A 10,623-nucleotide genomic window follows, 5' to 3' on the forward strand; every position below is an offset into this window, starting at 1 on the left:
GGAACAATCAAAGCTATTTTAATGTCTCTTTTTATCATTTATTAATTTTCAAACATGTTATATGTTCAATAAAAACTATTTTTCAGAATTAGAATCATCTGGAGACATTTGTGCATTAAACCCACACAAATATGTAAATATAAAAATTTAAAAAGACTTCATAGAAAATAAAATAATTAAAAATGAACATTTATGCAGATTGACATGAATCTTTATTTTACAGTACATGCAGTGTTTTTAATCAGTTTTACTCAAAAATAGGATAGCATAGACCGAATGATCTTTACAAAAACACCATCCCAGCAGATTTATTTCACTTCAGCTAATCATTAACTCTGCAGGGCGGCTAATCAGTCCCGTGATATCTGCACTTCCTGGTCGGTGTGCTATTAACAAATAGGCAGAGAAATCAAGAAATATAATGAGGTTCTGTCAACAAGAAGGGCCAAAATGTACCATAGTGTTAGGGGAACTGTTCTTTATGTTAAACAAATGCAACAGTGAAGTTGTGAAGAAAAGAAAAACATCAGCTTTTACATTTAACATTTAAAGTTTTCTCAGTTTTTTGTTTAAAGGATCAGAGGTCGTTAGGCTGTGGAATGAGAGGTGACCTCCTCCAGCAGTGGTTTGGTGTTTTCAACATTCTGAAGAAAAAACAGCAGAGAAAAAGTGTCAGAATATAAAGAAATCTAAGACACAACGAGAAAATCCTGATCCGATTCGCTTCGGTTTTCCTCCATCTTTTACATCTCAAACAGAAGTAGCTGCTGGTTTCAGCCGAAACCAGTCTGCCTGTTTTCTTCTTGTCACTAACTGGTTTAGTTTGTGTGGACTTACGGTGTTTTCCTCCTGCGCAGAGTTCCTCAGAGTCTTGATGCCGAGGACGACGGCGCTGATGACGGCGCAGAGCTCCATGATGGACAGAACGATCAGCACAACATTCAGTCCTATCAGGAGCACCTGATCGGACCACAAAACATTCTCACAACGGCTTCGTGTTGTTGAGTGGACTGCTGCTTTATGAATATTTGTTTCCAAATATCACCTAAATATGTCCTGTAGTCTTAGTAATTGGTTACCAACAGGTTATCCTGACAGCCTGTTAGGGTCAGCCTGAATGACATCAGCTGTTTCCATTACAAATGTCGATATTCCACTAATGTCAAAACAAACACAATTTTGTAATTGCAGTATTTCCATTAAATAAGAAACAAAATTGAAATGACGTGAATAAATTTGTTCACACAACAAATCATTAAAAACATGCGCACCATCGTCTTCCAACTACTTCCTGTTGTCATCTTTGTGGTTGGTGCCGTAGTAACATCCAGCTGTTGATAATGTGACGCAAAAAAGTGTTTCCAATTCTCATTCTGAATTGAAAAATGAGAATTGGAAACATTTTTTCCAATAACAAGCTTTTTGTGCTAGGATGGCTTTTTCAGCCTCATCGAAATTTATTTATTTTGCAAAACCGCAATGGAAACTTTTTTTTTTTTTTTTTGCGTCACACGGGTTGTTGTGGCTGGCACCAACATCCAGCTTCTTATTCAAACAAACTTATTCATGTGTGATTTTAATTTAATTTATCATTTAATTTAAGTTCCACAATTGTGTAATTGTGTTTTATCAACATTAGCAGAAAATAAACAAAGATTTGCACACATTTGTAATAGAAATACAGTTATATTTAACCTTCCGGGTGACATTTTCATCTCACTCACATGAGACAACAATTCCCCTTCAAGACACATCTGCCTGAAGTATTGGTTGTCACTCTGTGAAGGTGGAGTTGGGTTGTAGAAGTCATTGTAGGACCTGGAGTTGGAGCAATTCCACCACGACATACGAAGTCGTGATATGTAGATGCTGTAGAGCACGATGGCTGCTATGGCGAAACCAACTCCGGCCAGGTTCAGGATCACATTCAGGATGACCTGCATCACAAGAAAACTAAAACTCAAGTTTTCATTTAAAACATTTATAAGTTTCACTAATTCGAATAAAATATATCAATATAAAACAGCTATGACTTCTTAAAAAAAACTAACTACTGTTTTCTTTCCACCGACCTTTGAAATAATAAACATTACATGAGCATCTGCAAGTCTGGAAAGTTAATTTTACTAATTATGAAAACTAGTGGCAACACAAAAGTCCACCAAAGATAAAACAAATGACAATAAAATAACAGATTATAAAATAACAACAAAACAAGAAGAACAATAATTTTACAAATCACAGCCCTGAGGAGATAAAAAGTATGATTAAAAAGTAGATTAAAAGTAAACTTTATTGCAGGAATTTGTTTATGTGTGAAACCTTCACACGCTTTTCAGGAAATAAGTCAGCAAATTAATTTTAAATTGTAATAACGAAATAAAAAAACTCAGTGTAAAATTTATTATTATTTTTTGCTCCTTTTTATTTTTCAGTTTTTCTAAATTTTTTCCTCCATTTTGTCATGAAAACAAAACTCCAATCCAGCTTCTGCTGCCAGGAAGCTCACTGACCTCTGCCACCATGATGGGATCATAAAACAGAAAAACTACAACTAGAAAAAAAATTATTTTGACCCACAAATTTAAAAATATATATATATTTCAAAAGGCAGCTTCTCTAGCACCACCTAGTGTCCATCTGTGCACGTCCCTGATACAACTAAAACGTTTTTGAATCTTGGCCCACATGGCCTGAATAACATTGATTATTATGACCCTTTTTTTGTGGTTCAGTTGTATTTTGTTACCTCTATGAAATAGTCTGAATATTAAGATAACTAAGCAGAGGAACATTATTAATGTTACTGCAATATTTGCAACACTTTTTGTCATGTATGCTGATTTTATGCTATCAATAACAACTTCTTCAGATGAAATAAGTTTATTCTGAGTTTTCGGTGTAACCTTCCTGAATATTTGCTGTCAGTTTTATAAAGTTTGAACGACTCACCAGGCACAGGCTTGGGAACTTCTCAGATAAAACACACATCACTCCAAAGGTGATGAACTGCGAAAAGGAGGAACCAAAAACAATAAAGGTCACTTTTATCAACAAAGAGGAATACCTTGATTTATTTTTGTCTCAGGAAATTAGAACACTGCATAAAATGAAAAGAAGGATTTTTTTTTTTTTTACAGAAATGCCAGGTTTCTGAAACGTATGTATATTTCCATGTACCCAGTAGTTTGGTTGGGGCTCCATGAATTACTGCATCAGTGTAGGATGGAAAACCTTCCCATGAGTTTGCTTCATAATATTCTCCTTTTTAGATAAACCTTTAATTTAGGAACCAAATCCTGAATTTCAAAGGGAGTAACGCTGATATCTGCATCATAACATTCAAGAACTGTGTCTCAAGTGCATGTTTTCCAAATGTTGCAGTCCTTATAAATAATAGTAGCGTTTCCACTGACCATAGCAGTGCGCAAATTGAAATTTCAAAAATATTAAGTCATTAAAAAAACATGTCTTGCCATCATCCTCTGACCTCTTCCTATCGTCTTCATCTTCGTGGTTTGCGCCAGTGAAAACAGCCGGTTGTTGATCATGTGACTTCTAGCTGACCATAAAACTGTGACCAACATCCGAATCCTGCCACTGGCGCAGACCATGAGGAAGAAGACAGGATCATGGCGTGGCATGTTTTTTAATAATTTATTGGATGAAAAAACTTATTCACATATGAATTTGCACAATTTGTTTTCTTGACATTAGCAGATTATTTGACAAAGTTTTGCTCACAAACAGTTTCTAACAGCTAACGCTGAATCAGACCCTGTTGTAAACTCTCTGCATCCGCTTTATGATATGCAGTCAAATCAGCAATAAAGTTAAAGGAGTTGACTTTACCAGTGACGTCAGAAACACCTGTGACTTTGCTCTTCTGCTTTAACACTTTATGAAAAATAGAAAACACAGTGATTAATCTGGCAGCAGGTTGCTCACCAGCGCTCCCAACCAGTAGGGAAATTCAGAATGATTCAGCTGCCAGTCAGTGTCTGGACTTGCACGGAGGGTTCCGCCTAAGCCCAGATTGAGCAGTCCGATCATTATCTGCATGGCCTGTGAAGGACAAAGCACAGAGGAGACGGGTGTTGTGTGAGTCCACTCCCATTAACGCAAAGCAGCAGCTCAACCAGAACCTGAAGTTGAAACTCACGCCGAGGACTGAGTAGGACTTTCCCTGGGTCTTCCTCACATAGGGGGACACAGAGCAGCACAGCGGACTGTAGCAAAGGCTCTTCAGGATCTGACACACCGGAGGCCAGCGGCTCTGCGGGTCGGACTGCACCGTAAAAACCGTGACCCCGTCGTTTCTAGCCATTGTCACTGACATCTTCCCTGATGGCTGAAGAAGCAAACCGGAAGTACAGAAAGAGGACTGAGGAGTTTGGTGATGATGCCTCCAAACTATAATTTGAGAAACAAAATGAAATGGTTCTAAGAACTGTTCATACTCAAAGGGTCAGAGTTAAGTATTGCCCAGGCACATTTCATAGCACAATCAAGTGATTAAATAACTTCACTTATTATAAAAATGCTATATGTATGAAAATACGACTAAAAAGAAACCTGACTTTGTAATTTCACTCCTTGAAATTGGGCCTCTGTCTCTTTAAAACCTCCTGCTCTTTCTGAAACTCCTCCTTCAGGATGTCGTCACAACATGGCTCCTCTATTAACCCTTTAACAGCGTTGCACTCAGAAGCAGCTCCTATAACGAGTTCCACCAGGTGTTTGCTAATTGCTGCTGACTAGTCTGAAGGAGTACAGGTATTTTAAAGAAGATGCTGTCTGAAACCTGCACGTATTTCAGTTTAAAATTAAATGTTAATTTTATCCCATGTCTTTGTCTCTGTAAAGTTTTGTTGATAATGTTTGCTGTTTACTGTAAATGTTCGCTGTTTACTTGCTTACTTTATTGTAAGTAAGAATTTGTTCCTGATAACTCACCTGGTTAAATAAAAGTTAAATGAAATAAAAATCTGAGGTGGGAAGCTCAGAGGAGGAGCTGCATCCTCGAAGGCGGGGCTAGGTCTGCCCAGGCGTTTAGCACAGCTGAATGGTTGCCATGGAGTTCAAAGGATTTCTCCGACATACATGAAAGAATCAAGGCAATACTCCAGGCGCAGGTTTGATGAGGGAATAACATTATAACATGATGTAAAGCACAAAAAGTCAATTTTACATGATACTGCCCCTTTAAAGTTCAAAAATCTTCTGCAGGAAGCTGGAAGGTTAGCGTCCAAACAGCTGAAGCTTCAGTTTTCCTGCTTTGATCTTTCAGGACCTTGTTGTGAACTGCTGAATTGTTGCAAAAATGCAGATTAAACAGATTTTCTTTTAATACAGTGATATAGAAATGAACTCCCATTTAGTCCACACCATATCTGCAAATCCACACTCAGATGGACGGTGGGATAATACAGATTAAACCTCAACTATTTGCTAAGCAAATCTAAAATCTGAATGTTTTTGCATTAATCAATTGAAACCCCTTTTAGCTGAGATAACTGCTAGAGAAAGTTTTGTTCCACAACAAAGATCGCTCAAAGGTACAAATTTCACTCCTTGGATCAAAGGTCTGAAATATCAAGTGGTGAGCAAATAATATTTTATTTGACGGAAAGGAACTAAAACTTTTTGTCTGTAAATAACTGCCGGCTTTAGCTTTCACCCCAGCATTACTCAGACTGAGATCTGGACTTTGATTGGGCCATTGCAACATCTTGATTTATGTTTTTCAGTCATTCTGCTGTAGATTTGCTTCCTTGTTTGGGATATTGTCCTTTAGATGACCCAGTTTGGGTCCAGTGTCTATACCAGTTGAATATTTTTGCATAGAGAGGAGTTCATGGTAGTTTTACAGTGATCCGGTCCAATGTTTGGCCAAACAAGCTCTTCTTAACTTTAGGCTATATATCATTTACATGGGCCAGAATATTACTGTTGCTTATTTTTCTTGTATTTGTGTATCAGTCAATCAGGCCTCACACTAGTCAAACAGAAAGAGTCACACATTTTGCTTTCTACATGCTTATGATATACTTTGATTTATTTGCTTTATAGTTTGGCTAAAAAGTACATCTAAACTAATTTCTTAATTACTTAATCCACAGAGACTCACCACTTAGATCCAGTTCAACAGCAGGAATCCAAAAAGGAAAATAAACGCCTGGTCTTCTTTTATGAAGGAAAAGAGTGACGGTTGGGTTGAAGCTATAAAGAACAGTTGGCTCAGGCGTGTCGGGTCAACATTACCAAGCTGTTGTCTCCTCCTCCCTCTGGGAAGCCATAAGGACGTGGAGAAATTCACTGAGCTAATAAATAAGCCTGTTATAAAACATGGCATCTAGAGCAATCAGAAAGCAGAAACAAGATGTTTTAAGGCCAGCATTGTGAAAATACGCTCATTAATGTATTAATTAAATTTAAAAAGTGCTTTATTGATCAAAAAGTGAAAATAAATGCTCAATTAATCAATAAAGCTTATTTGTATAGAACATTTCAACAGCAAGGGAGTTCAAAGTGCTTTACACAATAAGAACACACAATTATAAAGTTATAAAGAAAACATCATACATTCAACAACTGAACATGTATTACAATTTGATGAGTAGCATCACCAAAATCATTCACATCAAAAATGTTGGTCAATGTTTCATTTATTATGGTTCGAAAGCAATTCTAAACAGGTGGGGTTTTAGTCTTGATTTAAAGGAACTCAGTGTTTCAGCTGTTTTGCAGTTTTTTGGAAGTTTGTCATCATAACATCCTCCAAGCGTCTGCAAAACTCTTTAACTCTTTTTAACTCCTCTTGCCTTTCTATTCATGAGTGATTAGCTGTGAACACTCACAGCTAACACTGTCAGTTCAGAAAACAAACTGAGCTCAAGGAGATTTACAGTTAATCATGTAGTATGTCTTATGCACCTCATATTGCTGTTTACAAAGTCAATACTAAATAATAATCACAAAAATAATATTAAGATAACTTTTATGTCTTTATTAGAGTTTATTTTAGATCAAAACAATTTAGTGGAAAAAAAAGTCTGCACAATAAACCTTTAAAATCATTGGAAACGGTAAAGGAGAGCGCTTTACTGTCTCCAGTACTGGAGGCCGCTCCTTTACCGTTTCCGGCTTTAATTTCAAAAAGACTCAGTTACCCAGGGTGCATTAGGAGAGAAACAGGAAGCGCGAGATGACAGTCGAATCAGCTGACTTGACTGTGTCTTGTACGCTGTTTGCGACTCTTTAAGGGTTTTTTGTTTAGAATATATCGAGTATATCGAATAAAACAGGTTTTATTACTTAGTTTAGGAGGCTGAAATGTTGCGGCCGAAAGCTTTGACGCAGGTGCTGAGCCAAGCGAACACCAACGGAGTCCAGAGCACTCTGTGAGTACGGAGCTAGCATCAAGCTAACCAGCTTTACATGGGTTTACAGCACTGCCTGTGGTTGTTTTTCACTCACATGGTCTGTTTGTTTCTTATTGTTGAACTAGATTTTATGGCCTTTCTATGGAGTTAGATTTGTTCTCTTTGAGGAATGACTTTCGAAATCATGAGAACATTATAAATCTGCAGCATCGTGTCTTTAAAATGATGTTCATAGCTACAATTTGACGGTTAGATTTTGAATAAGTCGAAGTCCTATAATTTAATACATATTTATTATTAATATAGTCATTATATACCTATTAAATGTATGTTGTGTTATGTAGATGCATTCTTTGTTCCCAATCATCAAGGGTTCACTAAAGGAATGTTGTTACTGCATTTTAGGCAATAAATATTATTTAGAAGAATTAATGTAATTAATTATTTGCATTTTTGAAATGTATCTAATATTGTATTAAATGAAAAATCTACAGAATGTGGCAGTTTTTATCCAGTTAATGATCAGAGTAATTACTAGAATAATTGCTAGCACAGTCCTATTTATATCACAAAACACTGAGTGGAATATGTTGCACACTATTATATGTCAAAAGAAAATATCACAGTTAATGTTTACCTCATAGAATGCAATATAAACTTTAATTTCTCTGCTTTCCCACAGTTTACTCAACAACGAGGGTTCTCTTCTGGCTTACTCCGGTTATGGAGACACCGACGCCCGCGTCACGGCGGCAATCGCCAGCAACATCTGGGCCGCCTACGACAAGAACGGCCACCAAGCCTTCAATGAAGACAAGCTGAAATTCATCCTCATGGACTGCATGGTGAGAAACACGACTGGGATGTGAAGGGAAAAGGTGCGCATGAGTAGATTTAAGCTGTTTTTTTCTGTGTGCCTCAGGAAGGAAGGGTGGCCATCACACGTGTCGCCAACCTGCTGCTGTGTATGTACGCCAAGGAGACGGTTGGCTTCGGGATGCTTAAAGCCAAGGTAAGACTTCACATATTCATCCCTGTAAAGCAAAAGTTCATCCTGAAGCAGATTTTTGTTTCAGGTTCAGCAGTGGAAAGAGTTAAAGTGACTATAAGATTCTAAGTAATCCTATGTTTCCTTTAAAATGAACTACAATGTGCTAAGTTTTCTCAAGTTGACATTTATCTTGATCACCTGGATGTTTCATTCATTGTTTTTATATTGGGGTGAATTCTCGGAAAATTATCACTTTATGCTCATATTACTGCAACATTATTCTAGTAATATTACAACTTTGTTCTCATAATTTTCAATTTTATTTTCATATTGTCACTTTAGTAATTTTATAACTTTATTCTTATATAATTTCCACTTTATTCTTAGCCTGGCCCTAATACAGGAAGTAGGAAGTGATCAATGCTACGTTTTTATACGGGTCAGTAAACGTTATGAGTTGTTATTCTGTTAAATTAATTTTATGAGCGACTTCTTGCAGAGATTACTCAGGTTCTCCAGTCTGACAGTCTGCAGGTTTGCAGCCCAGCTGGAGTCTGATCCTGTTCACTGCAGTGTGTGTGTGTGCGTGTGTGCGTGTGCGTGCGTGCGTGTGTGTGTGTGTTTACAGGCAGAGGCGTTGGTGCAGTATCTGGAGGAACCATTAACCCAAGTGGCAGCATCATAGTTCTGCTGTGGCTCACCTTTCCTTTCCTTCCTGGAGTCTGACAGAAGGTCACCTGATCCGGGTCGCTCACCGACTGAACACACAGCCCAACATGGCGGCTGAGCGCCGCTCTTTGCCTCCTTGGTGTTTTTTTATTATTATTTACCAGATTAGATTTCAGGAAGAAGTCATTTGTTGACCTGCTACAAAGATCCAGTTTTCTCTGTCAGCTCTGCTGTTTAAAGCAGAACTGCAGCCTTTTCTACTCACTTGCAAATACATTGTGGTGAAGATTTGTGGGTTTTTTGTCTTTGTCTGAAAAGTGTAGCTAAGAATATTTACCTGTTCTAGTTCAGAATTGTTGAATAAAGAAGATTCTAAGCCAGAAAACCTTGTTTTTATTTTTAAATCGACGACGAGCAGCTGTACAAATCTGAGGTGAGCCGTTTTGTTGTAGAGCTAAACCGTTAATTTTAAAAGGTTTATTAAGCCTGAGAAACTACTGGCTGTGGTAAATTTACTTATTTGTGGATTTTATTTATTTTTTAGAATAAGTCAAATATTGTAAAGAAAATGAAGACAGATTTGAAAGCTGAAATACCAAGTCGACACATCATAAATATTAAGGTATATTTAGTGTCTGAACTATTAAAATAGGCCGGTGCGAGTGGTTTTAGAGGCGTTTTTATTATTCCTTTTAATTTTTAATTTACTTGTCCCTTCTGTTTATTTTTAGACATTTTTGTGTATTTGTATTTTTTTTCTCATTTATTTCTTATTTTCATTTGAAATCATTTAATATTCCATCTAATTTTAATTCAACTATTTCCCTTGTCTTTATCTAATATCCCATCTTTTTATCATTATTACAACTTTATTCTCGCATTGCTATGACTTTATTCTCCTATGAATTAGTTTTTTTCTGGTAATATCAGAAAAAAACTAATTTTTTTAATGCAAAAATATAACTTTATTTTTGCATTATTACAATTTTATTCTTGTATTAGAGTAAATGCAAGAATAAAAATCCAATTTAATATAAAAATTTGATTCTGCAAATTTTTGACTTCAAGATGAGAAACGTCCTTGATTTTTCTATGAAATACCTGATTAATGTCAAAATGTGTTAATTTTTTGAGTAAATTTTCAACTTTTGAAACTTAATTTTTTTTCTCAAATTTCTGAGATTAATCTCATAATTTCTGAGTTTTTGGCAGGAATTTCCTTCTCTGTTTTATTTTCTATTTATAATTGCCCTAACTCAGTCATGAATATAAATTTGTTCAATTGAGCCTAAAAATAGGAAATCTATGTCTTTCCTTTACTAAGGTACACATGAAAATTCCTTTATATGTTTTTCAGTATGGTGCATTCTGTACCCACCATTATTTTCTTTATTTTGTTTTTTTATTGCTGTTACTTTCTTGGCCTTTTGACCCAGGTGAGGAGCCCCTGAGTCACAGGCGCCTCCTGCTGCTTCCTCCAGCAGGAGGCGCCTCGCTGCCCCTCAGGTGTTCCTACCTTCCCCTCATGTTCCGCCTCCGTCGCGCTGCAGCCCCAGCCTCAGAGCCGCCCACTTCCAG

At 36.7% G+C, this 10,623-nt stretch overlaps 2 protein-coding genes across 6 annotated transcripts; one reads left to right on the top strand and one right to left on the bottom strand.

Moving 5' to 3' along the window:
* Nucleotides 1-16: 16 nt before the first annotated feature.
* LOC106904674 (uncharacterized) lies at nucleotides 17-10,613 on the bottom strand. 4 transcript variants are annotated; one of them, XM_088014207.1, is made up of 9 exons: nucleotides 10,562-10,600; nucleotides 6,265-6,355; nucleotides 6,131-6,183; nucleotides 4,163-4,351; nucleotides 3,949-4,065; nucleotides 2,953-3,009; nucleotides 1,725-1,937; nucleotides 838-960; nucleotides 17-644 (listed from the first exon to the last, which is right to left on the bottom strand). In XM_088014207.1, the coding sequence occupies exons 4-9, from the start codon at nucleotides 4,337-4,339 to the stop codon at nucleotides 588-590; spliced, it is 744 nt and encodes a 247-aa protein (XP_087870333.1). In that variant the 5' UTR covers nucleotides 4,340-4,351; nucleotides 6,131-6,183; nucleotides 6,265-6,355; nucleotides 10,562-10,600; the 3' UTR covers nucleotides 17-587. The 4 variants fall into 4 exon arrangements, with proteins under 4 accessions (XP_087870333.1, XP_087870330.1, XP_087870331.1 ...); XM_088014204.1 differs by having other exon boundaries at nucleotides 4,163-4,413; nucleotides 10,562-10,599; XM_088014205.1 differs by having other exon boundaries at nucleotides 6,131-6,355; nucleotides 10,562-10,613.
* On the top strand, nucleotides 7,170-9,430 carry lamtor2 (late endosomal/lysosomal adaptor, MAPK and MTOR activator 2). 2 transcript variants are annotated; one of them, XM_088014208.1, is made up of 5 exons: nucleotides 7,170-7,403; nucleotides 8,068-8,230; nucleotides 8,308-8,397; nucleotides 8,764-8,815; nucleotides 9,005-9,430. In XM_088014208.1, exons 1-4 carry the CDS (start codon nucleotides 7,336-7,338, stop codon nucleotides 8,791-8,793), a joined length of 351 nt encoding a protein of 116 aa, XP_087870334.1. In that variant the 5' UTR covers nucleotides 7,170-7,335; the 3' UTR covers nucleotides 8,794-8,815; nucleotides 9,005-9,430. The 2 variants fall into 2 exon arrangements, with proteins under 2 accessions (XP_087870334.1, XP_014824586.1); XM_014969100.2 differs by lacking the exon at nucleotides 8,764-8,815 and having other exon boundaries at nucleotides 7,172-7,403.
* Nucleotides 10,614-10,623: the final 10 nt, after the last annotated feature.

Source organism: Poecilia mexicana, unplaced genomic scaffold, assembly GCF_051168715.1.
Source record: "Poecilia mexicana isolate PSO_F unplaced genomic scaffold, ASM5116871v1 scaffold_16, whole genome shotgun sequence".
Classification (NCBI taxonomy): Eukaryota; Metazoa; Chordata; class Actinopteri; order Cyprinodontiformes; family Poeciliidae; genus Poecilia; species Poecilia mexicana.